At 40.2% G+C, this 18,016-nt stretch overlaps 1 protein-coding gene across 1 annotated transcript in view; it reads left to right on the forward strand.

Annotated features, from left to right (window-relative positions):
• Nucleotides 1-18,016, forward strand: part of LOC139687893 (uncharacterized) — a 772,086-nt gene that overhangs the window by 465,644 nt on the left and 288,426 nt on the right. Inside the window, exon 3 of the mRNA XM_071585227.1 lies at nt 1,813-1,948. Within this exon, the coding sequence (XP_071441328.1) occupies nt 1,813-1,948 (136 nt within the window). The remainder of the gene's footprint in view (nt 1-1,812; nt 1,949-18,016) is intronic.

Consider the following 18,016-nt stretch of genomic DNA (forward strand, 5'->3'; position numbering starts at 1 on the left):
GTGAACACAGTCAAAAACACAGAAACACACAAAAAAGAGACTCACTATTTTTCGACTTTTCGGTGGTCGTGGCCACCTTTATTAAGGAAGAGAGGGACAGAACTCTGTTGTCTCTGTTATATATATATATATATATATATATATATATATATATATATATATATATATATATAAAATGTATAACCCTTAGCACTAGTGGACACAGACAAAAACACAGAAACACACAAAAAAAAATTCTTCTTTCTTCTCTTCTTTTTTTTTGTGTGTTTCTGTGTTTTTGTCTGTGTCCACTAGTGCTAAGTGTTATACATTATTATTCACGTCCGTGAGTCTTTCAAAAAGTGTTATATATATATATATATATATATATATATATATATATATATATATACATATATACCATCTATTTCCATGTGAATGTATGTATATACATATACATGTATAAACCACCATATACACAGTAATCAACCCGAAGGTAGTTTAGTAGGTGATGGTAGAGATCACCCAGTACTAAGCCCTATACGGCGTGTGAAAATTCACACATTAGGGTAGGGGGGCCAGTTCCTTTCCCTGTCCCGGTTATGGTTTCCCAGGAAGACCTGGTACCCGAAAAATCACATAGGAGTGGGTGGAGCTGCAGGTGCCCAGGACAGGAGGGTCCCGGGAATCGAACCCGGGACCCTCCTGTCAGCAGTCCAAGGCTCTACCCACTGGACTACCGCGACCACATATACATATACAAATGTGTTATATATATATATATATATATATATATATATATATATATATATATTCTTCAGCCCCGGAAACATTTTACAGAGATTCTATGGAACACTTTTTCCAAAGGACTGATCCATGAAGTCCAACACTGAAGATGAATGTTTCCACGTGCCGCTTCCTATTTTAGTCGCAATAAATTAGCAAACTCCTTATCATAAACTCATAATTAGTTCAAGGTATTCAGATCAGGATGGCCAAGGAGTTTCCTCTGCCACATGTTAATGCCATGAGCAAGGTATAGTAATATTTAGTACAGTCTAATATCTCTCATCATAATGCATTATACGCCCAAACTTGCTGCCATCAGCATACTATTATGATTTTAGTTTTATTTTGGAGTTCCATGCTGCATATTCCTCGAGGAACTTGATCCATGGAGTTCAAGGAAGCTATCATATATTCTCCGCTATCTTTTAAATGTTGGTTCAGAATAAATTCTCTGCTATATAATTCGTATCTACAGAAAATAGCGTCCCAGCATATTGCCCGCTCTCCTGAATTCCCGTACATTTCTAATTCTTTTTCAATTACCTCCCGACCATTAACATGAGAATCGGTGGCGATGAGAGGTTGTATTCTAACATGGCATCTTCATTGGATTTCTCTTGTATTTTCGGATAACTCCGCAGAAGTCTCATTGGTTGATCATTCGAGAAATTAATACTGCAACTTTTGAATCAAATAGAAATTAATTAAATTAATATTATTTTCCAAAGGAATGATTTCCCCATAATAGAGAATTAAATTTGTAAACTTTTTAAAACTAAACTAATTTTATATGCTTAATAATTACTTCCTATGTAACTTAAGACTTGATTTACATATCTCATAAAAGGTTTGCATTGTTACAATTTTCTTGTAGCCGCATTTGCAGCAAACTATAAGTGTACATTCTTATTGATAAAAAATGTGTATTGTTGTAGACATGGAGGGTTTTAGTGCACCAAAATATAAGTGTAAAAGAATAATCTCGTTGTAGTCATGAGACACGCCCCCTTTTGATCTGAAGGAACCCTTAATTTGGCCCAACAGCTCTCCGAGAGTGACGCCCACCACGTGGTCCTGCGGGACGCTGGCTTCACGCTGACCGGCCGCTACAGATGCGAGGTCTCGGCGGACGCACCGTCCTTCGACACGGCCCTCGTGGTCGCATCGCTCGTCATTGTCGGTGAGTGAAAACTCGTTGTCGGTGGACTTGTGGTTGGGAGGCTGAAGGGGAATCATTCGAAGGAATGTATCACAACGAAATGCGCGATGATGAGCCATAGATACACGGCATGCAAAGTGCCAGAAAGAGTGGGAGGGATTCGTTGGAAAATGTTGCCTGAATAGTTGAAGACAATGTTCAATCTCTATTTAACTGCGAAATTATGCAGATTTTTGTAATGAGGGTAAAAAATAACAGAAACTTTGCTTTTCCACAGACTTTGAATGTCTTACGGCCATGGTTTCGACGATGCGCAACATGGCCGTAGGACATTCAAAGTGTGTGGAAGAGCAAAGTTTCTGTTATTTTTTTACCCTGATTATGAAGTAATTCCACAAAGTTAAGCGTGAAACTGTTAACAGATTTTTCTAGATATTTTATTCACTTCAAGAGAATACTCTTTCATTTAAACATCTACTGACGCAAATTAAACGCATCTTAAGATGAACAGAAGTCGTTTTTATATATTCTATTGTTTCAGGCTTCACTTCGTGGAAGTAATTGATAACCATTATTAAAATAGAAAGAAAGACTCGTACTTTTCCACAGATTTTATTATACGGTACAACGCGTTTCACCGACTTGTGGCATCATCAGGTACAAATTTGCAAAACAGACAGAGCAAGCATATATACCCTCAGGACAGAGTGGGGGCGGGGAGGGTTGGAAGGATGGCAAGTCGGTGAAACGCGTGGTACCGTATAATAAAATCTGTGGAAAAGTACGAGTCTTTCTTTCTATTTTAATAATAGAAGTCGTTTTGTAATAGTAATAACATCATAATTAAGGATATGGCTATACAAGGAAAATTCGATGCTTTCCCATATTTCAGTGAACGGGGAATATTTTCATGCGGAAAATATAACAGATTTGTTTTTCGTTCATTTTCCCTGGCATCTTTGAAACATGTTTTCCGAGATCATATCTCGTTCACTGAGCAAGAAACTAGTGGCAACGACACTTTCCAATTAAAACTAGGAATTTATGATTCCCCTTACTTTCTTTAAGGCTTCATCGTATTCAATGGAGGTGGCACGTTTGCTTATTACTGTTGGTTGAAAAAGGAATGAAACTTCTCCATCGATGTGCTCGAAAAGTTCGGTCACCGTCGGCTAACCGCCACGGGTTGCGAATCGCGGCGTGGGAGCTTTTAATTCAAGGAAGGGAGAAACCGTTCGTTCCCACACATTTTCCCGTTTCTCTCTCTCCCGTTCCCAACCCTTCGCCCTGCTCATTGTTTCTCTTACCCGGCCACCAAACCCCATTTCCTCGGACCCCTCTCCCATTCTCCACCGCCCCTCCTTCGCTTCCAAACTCACATCCCCTCCTTCGCCCGGTGGGAGGCTTCGGGGGCCACGGAGGCGTCTGCGAAACTTCGCGGCCCCTCCTCTTTCAATGGAACACTTTTCCACTTGAGACGCTCGCTTCTGTCGGGCCAAACTTCCCTTCCGGCCTGAATGAAAAGGGGCGGGTGCGAATGGAATGGAATGGAGAGAGGGTTGGCGTGGGATAGTGGATGATGCCGGAGGAGGGATGCTTTTTTCGCGGGGTTGGAGGCGTTGAGTGAAGGGAAGCAATGGGTGGGTTCGGTGCGGGCGGGAGGGAGTGGCAAGTTGTGGTGATCGGGTGGCGCCCGGGGGTCGGAGGGTGGGGGGCGTCGTGGAGGGAAGGGCTGAGCACCGAGTGGCGATTGGGGGAGGATGAGAGAATCTGGAGGGAGCCTCAAATTATGATTCAATGAGAGTACTCGATGAACTTGTAAAAAATATGCTAGAGCACAGGAAAAGTCTGGCCTGCCAGTGTTCACTGATTTGACTGAGTCACTGCCATATGAGAAATCGTTTTAGGATTTTTGAAGTAAAAAAATAAAGATAAAATTGAAGATTTGTATGGCCTTTTTATAAGAATGAAAATGAACCTATGAAAATCTACGAGCAATCCAAAAATGCTGAGAATTATTTTGGCTGTAAGTTGATTTTTAATCGATCATCAAATATTACAAATTAAAAAAGATATGTATGCAACGCTGCACAAAATGTTTGCTTCGTTCAATGAACCAAAAATTTAAAAAAATGTTATGTAATTTTTTGAGTTTTTGATTGATGGGTGACGTCACTAATTAAAAAACAATAATTGTCAACAATGATACGTATTTACTCCCCATTTCTCCAGGAAATAATTTCGGATTGATCTCGCTCTTCATAAAATGTAATTTTTTTCATATTTCAATCTCGATATTAAATGGAAAAAAGTAAATAAAATATCCAGTGGTAATATTCTACATGACCTTTACAGAACATTTTCCCAATGTGGTGGGTAAACATCGTTGGTAACCCTCGCTGAACATGGAGGAATTGACTGCGTTGCCTAAGCGACTCCACTTGCGACATTTTTGCTACATTCAGAGGAACGATGATGCGTCACCCTGACGATTTCTTCTGACTTCGCAGTTATGACGAAATGGAAAAAATTAAATTCGTCTCGTGAAAAGACTTATTAAATTAAATTCTGTCAGCCTCACGTTTGCGAGTAAGCAAAGGGTTGTTCAGCCCTGCTTATGTCACATTTTGCATTGATGACATGGGGAGCGCGTTCTAATTTACTCCCTCATGAGGGGAGGACGAACTTGATCAAATGTGCAATAATTTATGCGCGTCCGCAGACGGCTACACGTCACAACATGTTTGTAAGCGTGTTCACCTCAGTGAACCGTGAATCATGGATGCCAATGTTCCAGAAGTGGAATTACACTCTAATTTCATCGACTTACCATTGGGTTTTTCCCGTCGGTGAAAATTAATTAAAAAATCGTCAAAATATTGAGATACTCATTTTACTGACTGGAAATTTTTCATATGAGGCACATCGTAACTCATATCTATGTCCTCAAAGTAATACCTTTAAGTGTTTTAGCCTAAATAAATTATTAGGATTTGGGTGAAAGGTTAGGGAAAGCGAGTGACAACGCAAGACAGAGTAGATCAAATGTCCTGATATACAGAGAGACTCCTTTTCAATAATACAATTCTAAATGCTCTACCCCTCTGTGCCCATTAAGCTCATCTGTTAAGTCCATGCATCGTTTTCATGTATACAATTCTGCTCATGAAAGCGTAATATTCTTGATTCTTTCAGGATATTTAAGCCTTTTAATTTACACTTAATTATTATGAGAATTTTTGCAAATATAATCGCCTAATTTTATATGTGCATCATTTTAGCTATCAATGTATCGCCTAAATACGTTTACTCTTTCATAGCCTCGCATATACTACCTTGATCAAAAAGTTCCCGGAATAACCACCGTGTGGCGCTCCCATCGTTCCGATTTGAGTTCTGTTTTTTTTGTTAAATTGGTACATCTGTTGTTGATATTCCCTTTAAATCTTAGTGTCATAACTTGACATTTGCAAAAGTTACGTAGCCAAGAGTACATCTATCTCTGTGTGTGTTGGCGATTTTTTACAATTTCAGAAATGGATTTAAATTTGCAACAATGAACTTGTATTAAATTTTGCGTAAAAAACGGATTTAGTGGCGCACGGACGTTGGAAATGTTGGAAAAGTGTTTCGGCAACGATTCTCTAAAAAAAACGGTCGTTTACCAGTGGCACGAGCGGTTCAGAAGTGGTCGTGAGTCAATCGAAGATGATGAACGCAGTGGCAGACCATCGACATCGAAAGTCGGTGAAAAAATTGATAAAGTAAAAGAAATGTTGGTCGATAACCGCAAATTAACCATCAGAGAAATAGCGGAGGACTTGAACATTGCCTATGGATCCGCCCAAGACATTGTGGTTAATGATTTGGGTTTCGGTCGTGTAGCATGCCAAAAGACCTCAATTTCATGCAAAAAAGAGACCGTGTTGACGTCGCAAAAGACATGACTTGCGAGGCTGAATCCGATCCCACATTCATCAAAAGGATCAATACTGGAGACGAGACGTGGGTTTATGAGTACGACACGCAATCCAGACATCAGGCAAGTGAATGGCGTTCACCAAATGAGCCGAGACCAAAAAAACCACGTCGTTTTCAGTCAAAAAAGAAGGCAATGCTGACGGTTTTCATGGATTACAACGGTGTAGTGCATCATGAATTTTTGCCAGAAGGCCAGACAGTAAACAAAGAGTATTATTTGGGCGTTATGAGACGTTTGCGTGAAGCAATTCGCCGAAAGAGACCAGAAATGTGGGCAGAAAACTCGTGGATTTTGCACCATGATAACGCACCGTCGCACAGTGCTATCATTATTCGTAATTTTTTGACGAAAAATGCAACAAATACCATCCAACAGCCACCGAATTCACCTGATTTGGCTCCCTGTGACTTCTTTCTGTTCAATCGAGTTAAAAAACCATTACGGGGAACGCGTTTTAGCAGCCGAGAGGAAGTAATGGAAAAATCGCAGGAAGCACTGATGGACATACCGAAAACCGACCGTAACTTTTGCAAATGTCAAGTTATGACACTAAGATTTAAAGGGAATATCAACAACAAATGTACCAATTTAACAAAAAAAACAGAACTCAAATCGGAACGATGGGAGCGCCACACGGTGGTTATTCCGGGAACTTTTTGATCAAGGTAGTATTCAGAAACATCCGAAACGCCATGAAAGGTCGGAGTTACCAGTGTTTAGCTAGCGGTTAAGGTATCGAGCGATTCCTTGGATCTGTGAGCTAGCCAAAATTTAGGCGTAAGCGGAGATGAATGAGGATTAAAAGAGAGAGACAGAGAGAAGAGGTGAATTGTGGGAGAGTTCTGCTGCGATTGATTTGTTTCGTCAAGCGCGCCGCTCTTTGCGCTGCTCCGTGACTCCTGACCAGAGCATCAAGCGCTTTACGCCAACGGGGCGAGGGCGACCACAGCGCAATGCTCAGAAGCGGTAAGAGCCCCCCCGCTCACGGTCCCTCCGCTCTGCCTTCCTTCTCCCCTCGCAAGCAACCTCAGAAAGAGGGGCGAAAGCAGAGAGCGGAAATGAAGAGGAGAGAGAGAAAGGTAGCGATCGGTGGACGGTAAATGCGTACGGAAAGGTGGAGCGGAATAAAGGGGGTGGGGCTGAATGAGGGGTCGGAGGTAACTGGCAGAAAGGAGAAAGAGGGAGAGTGTTTGTGTGTGCGAGAAAGAGAAAGAAGGGTGCGGCTGTTGAAAGAGCATCGACTCCAGAACATGAATAGCCCATCACCATCAGAATCCATCGCGTGAAAAGCGCTTTAGAGTGGACGCCAGTGAGAGTGGGTGGAGGGGGGCGGGGTTGGCGTGAAAGGGGGGTGGAGGGAAAGGGGGGCTGAAAGGGGGGGGGTGTTAGGAGCGGCTTTGGGGTTTTTTCCAAATGGAGGTCTTTCCCGCCGAAAAGGAAGGGTTGCGGGAGGAGGTTGTGGAACTCGGAATAATTAAGGGTTGGGTCGAGGGGGAGGGAGGGGTAGGCAGGGTTAGGTGGCGCACCCCTGGCACCACCCCGCTGGCGAACCCAAAGGCTTCGCGTGCTCTTCATTTTCGGAGTCACATCGACCTTCGTCACATTGTGTTCATCCAGAACCGACACTCTTTCTCCAAAAGATCCTAAACGGGCCAATATCGCAGGAATTGGCCGATCCCATGACTTTTGCCGGGGGAAGTGATTCGAAGATGAACAAAAATTGCGACTGACTTAGAAGACCTTCGCCCTTGCCTGAAGAACTGAGACTATTCTCTGTGGAGTACAATGGTACTCATTGATGGAATTTTCTTACTATATACGCTGATGAAATGTGTTCTCTTAGGCCTTAGAGACCCACATTTTCAGTTCATCCTGATGTTTGAGTTCTAAGGGTTCCCGAAATGTACGAGTATCTACCTCTCTGTCATTAACACGAAAAAAATTGACTAATACATATATTTACCATTTTTCAATGATTTGGCTGAAATTTATTTGGCACAGATTCCCTTGAGTTTCCCGGTGAAAGACTAAGGTGTCATTAGTTGAGTACCATATGTATTAATACCGTTATTAACCATTAAAAGCGGGATCGAGATGGTGCGGGGGCTAACGTACTGGCTTCCCACCCTGAGGGCGCGGGTTCAAATCCCGGCGGTGTTGAATATTTTTCAGAGGTATCTCGATCCCTACTTGAGGTGCTTTGTGGAGGGCACTTTGAGTGAGTACGGCGTCCGTCGGATGGGACGTTAAGCTGCGGACCCCTTGGCGCCTTTCGTAAAGAGTAGGCTAATGCCGACGCCGGGTTTCTCTCCACCCTTCATCCTTTCCTGTCCATCCCCTATGGCGCAAATGACCTTAGCTGTCGGTCGCCTCCCCTCAAAACTACTACCCCATTAAAAGCAAAAATTAAGTTAAACTTTTGAATTTCCTAGATTGAAGTAGTGGGAATTTGTTTCGCTATCAAATTTTTAAATCACCAAAAAGAACACTATTGACGCATGTGTCCCTAATGTTCGAGAAGGTTAGCATCTTTGCTGTCAATGCTGGAAAATATTCAGTAATTGATAAATGTAAATAATGGACTAAGTTAAATTATATAACAAGTCATGAAAATACGCTTTGGATATAGCCTTTGGATATTGAATCCATCCCATTAATATTGCCAACTTCAAACAGAGCAACTGGTAGTAAGCTCTTTAATTCTTCCATTAATACCCCTAATCTAGCAGTATAGGGAGGCCTTGAAGGCCCTGTTCACCATTTGGACTCTTTTTGGAGGTTACGCAAGGCTAGAACAGCATGTTTGTTTTCGGATACATTTGTACTGACTTATCTTAAATAACTTATACAATAATTCCACGGATAATTAATGACAGTTTTATAAAACAATCTTATTTTATTATATCATGATATTATGGTGCTTATTTTGTTATCAGTAAGTGATAGGAGTGACTTCAAAATATTTCCATTTAGGTGCATTTTGCTTCCATAGCAAATGATGTTTGCAATAATATTTTTCAATTGGTTAGACGGGAATTATTTTAGAATTACAAAAGTAACAAGCGTGAAATATCCTCTCACACTTAAAAATGTTCCCCTAATTGAAAGAAGAACATTTGTTCTCTCTTTGTATCCTATTTGCAACAAATATTCTTTTGTTTTGTTCTGTTAATGAATCGAAGTCATGATTTAAAATTATATCAAATTCCAATCTATTCAAAAAGAAATGATTCTGTTCTTTTAAGGCATGGGCTATTACATTTAGAAGAAGATGAAACCAATGAAGAGTGAGTTGTCTTCTGCGGTGTGCTACAGGTATGCTCACGCAAAATTAAGACCGGGTTTCAGGAAGCTGGACTCTGGCACCCATCACTTGAACCACTCCTGCCTTTCGCCCTACACCTCAGCCTTTGTTTTCCCCACCACTATGGCCATCCATCATTGGGACCTTATGGTCTAAATTTCGTTTGAATTAAAACGTTTCATCTATCAATCCTCTGTAACACAATTCTCGCCCTTCCCCCCCCCCCCCCCTGGTCTATCCTGACCCACGCGACGCAACTGCGATTGATAATCCTTGCACAAGGTGAAAAGAAGTACTTTTTCATTCCTCCTCCTCCCCCACCCTCGTTCCCCCTCTTCCCTGCTGCTCCCCCTTCCCCAATCGCATTGCCTGTCACGCACGTGCCCACCCCCCTGCATCCCGACGACCCACCTCTCCAGCCGACCGCATCCACCCGCCATCCTCGCCCTCATCCCCACGAAAGGGGAGCGGGATCTCCGCGGCTTAGGGAGGAGGGAATTCGCGCGTCTCTTCTCCCGGGGCCTCAGTCCTCACCTAAAACACATCACTCCCGACATCGCACCCCCGGGGAGCGCGGGAGAGAGGGATCCCGGGACAGCCCCATGAACCCCTTCCTCCTGATCCCACCGTCCCACACTCGCCACCCGATCTCCCCAAAGCATGCGTCTCACTCTCCCGCCTCGAGAGGGACGCCTTATAAGTGCGACGGCGGACGGAGAGAGAGAGAGGCGGGGCTGTTTTTACGGTTGAACTCCGGCGCACTTCGCAGTGGATATTTTTACCATGGAGACCCACCCCGCCGTATCTCCTCTCCTCTCTCGGGTGGCAATTGATTTGGATGCTTGCTTTCATTTATGCGATCAAGCAGGGCGTTAAAATTGGGGATTTTGAATCGCTCAAGCTTGATCAACTGCTAATCGATTGCGAATTGAGTATAGTCATCATGAGTGCTCATAGTTTAAAATTACGCTACTTTGACGCCTGTCATGAACATGAAGTGGCATCAGTTTATTGACTTTAAAAAACATTACTCACCTTCTTTTCCTTAGTTGATTCAAATTAAATCTTTCACATAATATTAATTTGCTGTCCTGATCTCTTCGTGATGTTTTCCGTCAAAACGAGCTAACATTTTCTATGTTAACGATAGCACAGATTCACGATTTGTTTCTCCGCTAGCACCTTATGTGTGCCATGGACCCCTGTAATCCTAACTGAAGAAACCAACTACGCTCGGCTGGATGTGTTTTCAATATGGGATTGGTGCGAGGAATGGGGATTGGCACTTAACAGAGGCAAATATGCAGTTTTGAAATTTTGAAACAAAGAAACAGATGAGCAGGAAATAAATTATAAAATAGAGAGTTCAATGCCGAATACGGTGGATCAAGTTAAATATTTGGGGGTAGTTCTAGCACCACGCCTTTCATGGGGAATACATATCAGGATTATATGCGGAACCGCTTTAAAGAAACTCGGCTTCATGAAACGGGTGGTGGGGAAATGTAATGAAAAAATTAAAGAGAGGTGTTATTTTGCTCTAGTTAGACCTCATTTGGAATACGCCGAAAGTATTTGGGATCCTTGGGAGAAGGTGTTGCTACCAGAATTAGTTAAAGTTCGAGAAAAATCCGCCATATTCGTGAAAAATTGTGATAATAAAAGCGCAACTGTGGCAGGCGTTTTAAGGGTATTAGGCTGGGAGCCACCTGAGATGCGAGGAGAACAAGCGAAACTTGGACTTTAAGAAAGGTTGAGAACCAACAAGTTTAACAATGACTCAAAGGTCCCATTATGGTCCCACACTACACGAACTGGCTAGGCATAAATGATAAAATAAAGGAGATAGACTCCAGTAGAGAGAGATCCAAATATTCGTTCTTTCCCCGGACAATAAGAAAACATAAACATAATAAGAAAACAAAGTCGTTAGAGAAATAGTAAAGACACTCGATTTACGAGTGAAAACAAGTTTAAACGATACGTAGACAAAAGTTATATTCGTAGGTGCACGTTTATATCAGTTGCCAGTATATTAATATGCATATGTGTACACTGAAATGGTTTCTGCATGAGAATATATGCCTCTGTGGGTGTGGATTCGCATGGATGTTTTAGTTTTGGGTGGTGACCCCCGCAATACACCCTAGACGCAGCTTGCACTGTATTATGCCCATTCCAATGAATTGAGTTATTTCACCCTGCCCCTCACGTGGGCTAAGCGAGAGATCGTTGAACATCACATGACATCCCTCACAACTCAGACATGTTAATGGAAAAAGTCGCAAAATCTTTCGCCACGAACAATATCCTTTCCCGATTTCTTATGATCTTGGCCCTCGAAAGGAAGCTATTGTTGACATTTTTGGAATACTCCGCCTCCTAGTGCCCTAAATGCATCACTCCTCTTTACATTATTCAGCAACATTTCAAATATGCCTCTCATCCGCTATCTCATTCTTTTTCGAGTATTCTCTACTTCCGATTTCATAAATTGAGTGGCGTCAGGCGTGATGCGGTGGATTTGGTGGTTGCTTCAATCAGTTATTCATTCCAATTTCATGCTTCGTCCTGCATTACTCATATTTGTTATGTTTCATTTCTGTATGCCTTGCTTCGTCCATTCTCCTTAAAATCTTCTTCCCTAGTACTAGTCTAAGATAGTACTAGGCATATGATATTAGAATTCCTTTGCAATTCAATCACAACTGATTATCTTATTTTCAAAACATTGAGAAACACGTCGCTTTCCATTTCTGACTGTGTATTTTCCTCTCAGAGATCTCAAAAACTTTTTGTGTTAGATTAGTTTATAACTGCCAACTATTTTCCTACTGAAAAAATAAACTTTGTCAAGTCCTTATGAGAGCACTGCTTTCACATATTTCCCCTTCAATCCATGAGCCATTCCTTCGCATTATATATGCTCTCTACAAAAAAACTACTCCCTCCTGATCTCCCATCGGCTAACCTTCCTCATGATGGGGAGTAGGGTTTCAGTGACTATTGTGCTGAAATGAAGACAGGAGGGCCCGAGTTTGACTCTGGCTGGCGCCCCTGAGCATCTCCTAAGCTGTGCAATTTTTCAGGTTCTAAACTTCCTGGGAAACCGTAGGTGGGCAAGACAAAGTAGCTGACACTATACCGCTATGTTTGAAGTTCACCCGCATTCACCTAAGTAGTTCAAGTGACGCTATTATCATCCTCACCAATTATTCGGGTGGATTATCTTGCTCATGGTCAAAGTTCTCATGGAGTCTGAAAATTCTTTATTCTTGCTGTGGGAAGTTAACTCTCCACTGTACTCTTTTGTCAAAACAATAATCCATCGATTAACTCCTGATTTTTTAAATGTCTATTGAAATATTAAGTAAAATAAATTACAAAGGCATTTTCAGTTTGTATTTTTCATTTATTAATATGGTTTTGGATGCTACAATATTCTTAGTATCCTTCGACTTCGTCTGTATAGGCCTTCACCTCTTCTGAAATTATGTGTAATAATATTTTTTATCCCACCTGAAAAAATACTGATGGTTTTTTTGTTAGAAACTCAAGAAAATATAACAATTTTGGTTTCTTGAAAAAACAAATATTTCTGTACATCATAATTAACATGCTATTACTTTTTTGAGTTGGTGAAAAAATTGTACTAGACGACATTTCGAAAAATCTTCATGAAACCAGTAACAGAGGCTATTTTTTAGTTTTTACTTTGTAAAGTACTTATTAGCATTGGACGTAAGCTCTATGCTACAATAAGTTATAAACTCTATAGGTGTGAAAATGATGGAAAGAAACAATGGCCTTACTATTTGATTTGCAATTGGTCCAATGAAGCCAAAACGATCGTTTTTTCATGCTTCTAAAATTTGTATTTTCCTAACTAAGCTTCATTCATAAGCAAGTTCAAAGCATCAGCTCACATTTATTCTATTGTGAGGAAAGTCCTTCGAGTAAAATCCTAGTTTTTCAGAGCTACGTAATTTCGAAGATAGATTGAATGAGTCAATTTTAGATTTTTTTAAAGTGCTATGAATGCACGAATGTTATTTTCCTTAAAAAATAATAAAGAATAGTTTAAAATATTTCAATCGCACAAAGTTTCCCAGTGGTTTGTTTTTATGCCTTTTTTCGCCTACAATAGAGGAGGAAGAAAGGTATATGCCCAAGTCATACACACCCTTATTTGCAGAGGTGAAAGTCAGTCAGCCAAGGGAACTTGGTGAGCACATTACTCAATCATTGCGGTAAGAATGCAATGTTACATGAGAACGAATAGTTAGAAATGGCATTGATGCCCACAAAAAGTAAGAAGGGTATATATTAACTATATATTAACTAAACACTGAAATTTTAGGGTATATATTATAGCAGTTGTACCGCTTATGAATACAGGAAGTAATTGAGGAGACTGCGGAGAGAGTAGGGAGACTAAGATGAATTGCATTACATAAAGGAGCTTTTACAAAGAGGAGAAATTTAGTAACGAAGTCTATAAGTAAAAAAGTAAAGATAGGATTAGTGTGAACTTTGATATGAGGCAAAATTAGCTCATGGGTCTAGGACTAGGTCATTTAGCGCCGGTGGAAGGCTATTGAGATGTGGGTTTGGAAAAAAATGAATAAATAAAATGGCCTGGGAGAAAAATAACCAAGAAGTTCTTAGCGTGGAAGAGAAAAAGAGAATGTTGTTGGACGGAATTCAGAGAAGGCAGAATAATTTGGAGGTATGAGATAATGAGTGGTGATGAAATGTTTAAAACTGATGGGGATGGAGGGTAGAGAGAGAGACGGATTCTATTGTCGTAGCATCTAGTTTTATCGTATTTAATGTCGTGCACATATAGTTAGAAGTATTGAATTGCTCAGTCCCTGGGCCTATACAAAACTACGTTGACCGGTTTGTTACTCTTAACCACTCTACTTGTATGGCTGGCTCTTTATCTGGCCAATGTTATGGCATCTGGCTTTTAATTTTAAACAACCACAGTGCATCTACTTTGGCTTCTAATTTATAAAGATATTTCCCTCGTTAAAGCATTTCTTATGCTCTTCACTGAAATACCTATGCAGCATACCTATTCTTCTTTTCTTCAGTTGATTAATGAGCTTCAAAGGTATCACTGGAACGAGACCTTTGAAACTCTTCATTATCGTTCTGATTGGTTCATCAACACAAGGAATGTCACCATTAGTCACAGTTGATGTCAATATTTCATCCATTCTGAATATAAACATTATTATTAAAATAAATTTCTAATGCAGCATAAGACTCTTCACACAGTTCTCTTTCAGGCAGTTAAGTTATAAACCTTTATTTTCAACTAATTTATTTGTGAGATAATTGCTCTTATTTCTCTGTTACTTAATTAGCCTTAATTTAAAGCAGTTTCTAAAGGCCTGGCACTAAGTGAATACATGGCCGTTTTCATTTAAGGCAGAACCTGTCTTATTCCACATTAGTCTTAAGACTTCGTATTTTTCCTCGAGTTAAGAGTCAAAATTAAACCTTTACTTTTGTGGAATCCTTGATGTTTTTCCCTTCAGTCGTCCCTTGGGTCTTAAAGCCACTCTTCCATCTAATGTCAATGTTTGCCTTTCCACACCACTGCGCTCCCATCTCTTTCTCCCAACTCCCATGATTCGTTTTCCTTCTAGATGCACGCCTATTTTGTTTTATCGTTTGATTGTATATAGCTACTTATTATTTCTCCCTATAACTGCTTGTCGGCATGTAATCCCGATGGAAAACATTAGTGTAAACACTAATTGCTCGGCCGTTATATGTCAAAATGGAGGAAGGTAGTGGTGTGAATCGAGGTTTCGTGTTACTGCCCTTTATCTTTCCATCCGTTTTCTTTTTCGAGAGGACTGTACTTGAGGAAGAGGTAAACAATAGGATTGAGGAGAATGGGTGAGGATTAATATGAGATAAGAAAAGCACGTTTAATAACTGAAGTAATGCAACGAGTACTCGCACTGCAGCTATAGAAGTCAGTGCAATGTGAATTAAGCCGATGAAAATCCGTTTTTGAAAGTGACATGTTCTTTAGAATTAAGTTTCCGCTCAACTTTAGAATAAAATTTCCACTCAATAATAAAATTTTTCACTTCCAGTATAATAAAATTATTTCCATTTTCCAAATTTTTTAGAATAAAATTTCCACTTTAGTTTCGCACTCGACTCCAAATTAAACAGGCACATTGATGAGTATTAGATTTTAATGGTAATTGACTAAAATCAAATACTACCGACCTTTTAGATTTACCTCTGAATATGCGTAAATAGCTCCTACGAGTAATTCTTTCTGCGTCAGCTGGGTGTAGGAGTTAAGGAAGAAGAAGTGAGGAAAATAGTGTGTTACTATTGCGAAAAAGATTCATTAAGATTACGCAAGAACTAATTCATATTGTAAACGCTATACCATCAAGTGTCAAATATTGACGCGGGAAAAATTCTATAATTAGCAGTTATTAAAAAGTGTGAAAATCATTCGCCTTGACCACACTTTGCAACTTCTGCAGCTTAAAGTATATTAGCGGATGACTCCGTTCAAAGCTCGTAACTGTCGCGGCATCTCCCGCAGTTCTTTGATTTTCTATAATTATCAATTAGAGTTCCCGATAAAGTATGATTGGCGAAAAGTTTTGCAATAAAAACTGAAAAGCACTAATATGTTACCCATAATACGGCTTGTCCTCTTAATTGTGACACCGACTGGGAGCATCAAACGAAAGAACATTAATCAAAATGATGCCAGATGATGCACGATAAAACTGCGAGCCTTCCATTATGAGAGAATATTACTTCAGAGAGTTGATAGAAAACACTATCTAATCTATAATTGTTTCGTTAAATGCTGAATTAAATGCGTTAAATAACGAATCTAACAAATAAGAAAATTACTGCTTAATCTAAGTACTTATAAATTTTTAACAGCTGACCGGAAGGAGGTATGTTTTAGGTACAATTTTACGAGCAACATATTATAATTTAGAGATTTATATGATAACAGATTAAAGGAACAGTATCTATGTCAGCCTTGATTTTACTTTTCAAAATTAAAAGGTCTACTTTTCATAATTCGTTTTAGTTCAATATTAATTTCACTGGCCACCGTATTTTGACCCTTTAACTATTATTTGTCGTATTTTGATATTTTTACAACATCTTCATTCCGTTCTTTCCCACATTATTATGGAGAATATCCTGTTACAAAATTTATCCTTTTTGTGTAAATTGCTCGGAGGTTATTTAAGTGTTTTATAGAACGATCTAAAATTCCTAGATTACTTAAAAAGGTTTATGAAATTTCTATTTCGGTCCCCGTAACCATGCTGTAGAGAAAAAAAAGCTTGTGGACAAAATGAAATAAGAAGGAATATATTTTCTCCAATTCAACAGAGGTTAGAGCTTTTTGTTTTTAGGGTGATTTTCCAACGGGCGCAATTGAACTTGGTGGTCCGAATTCAACTCTTCTAACTTTCCTATTTATGCGTTTTGAAAATGCTTCAAGGTGAGCCGTAAAACATTATAGAAGGTATATCTCCTCTATAAATACAGCCATATGTTTCAGTCCTTTTTTCTACCTTGTATGGAGTGTCTCTTTAACCCAAATGTCAATACTCTGAACGATGACGATAGCTTTGGCAATTCACCTTTCTTGATCTTTTCGATATAAAAATATGAGTTTTAGAACCTATTATATATTTATAATTATTCAGTTTCTCAGTATGATATTTGTTTGTTGTAGGTTAGCCCGTAGACTAATTGTCATTAATTAATTGAATTGGTTAGAGGCATTCACCAGTTGCAACACCCAGCCCCAGCGTTGACCACGCGTACGGGTTGAATCCAGGCGACTGCTATGCGTGGAATAAATACTGCTTGAATCGAGTTTGCTTGACAGGGTGCTGAAACGACCTCAGACACATGCGAAAACTGCGGGAGCAAGAAACTATCAACCTTCTGAACAAGCTATTTTTACTTCTGATGACAATATATTCTGTTTGATCTAATATTGTAACTTTTGGGGGTTTAAAATGCCTTGAAAACCCAACTTCTCTCATTGATCTGATGTATTGTGTTTACCATCCATATAATATTTTGTATATTGGTCTACTACATTCTATTTCTGGGTTAATGCGTAGTCAGGATTTATTCCTATAGGGTAATCAGGTTTTTTATCATTGAATTGACTGGTGATAAACAAAGTTGCAAAGTCGAAACGACATTTTAGATAATTTGATTTCGTTTAAACTAGGTTAGGTCCCCCTCCTATGGACTACGGCCCTTTGAATTCAGGATGCCTGGGGCGTTTCAGAAACCCCTAGAGTTAAACTATCAGAGAAATATAATGATAACTTCTTTTCGGGTATTCTGACGGCGATTGAGAGGGAAACAATGTATAAAATACGCTATAATTATACCGTCGTCAAATAACGATAGTTTTCCTTTTATATGTAAGGAACAAAAACGAAACGTGAAGATTCTTGCATTTGTCGCCGGGCAAAACCCAAAACCAGCGACATGATATGAGGTGGGCGCCAGCCAGCGCTAACAAGCATTAGTCACCCGGCCTTTCCAATCAACCCCCGCCGCACCCTAGCCTACTCCGTCGTTCGTGCAATGACCGAGGCTGCCCTTTGTACCCGGGCCAGACCTTATAAGCTCGCCGATCTGAGTGTCGGGATCCATTCCTTCCATTGCCTCCCACGCGCTATCTCCGGTATCCCTCGTAGGAGACCAGAAGCGCCGACCTGGTCCTCTCCTTGCTCGCGCTCTCTCCGGTCTCCCTCGT

Source organism: Hetaerina americana, unplaced genomic scaffold (genome assembly GCF_022747635.1).
Source record: "Hetaerina americana unplaced genomic scaffold, ioHetAmer1.1.p SCAF_2, whole genome shotgun sequence".
NCBI classification, from domain to species: Eukaryota; Metazoa; Arthropoda; class Insecta; order Odonata; family Calopterygidae; genus Hetaerina; species Hetaerina americana.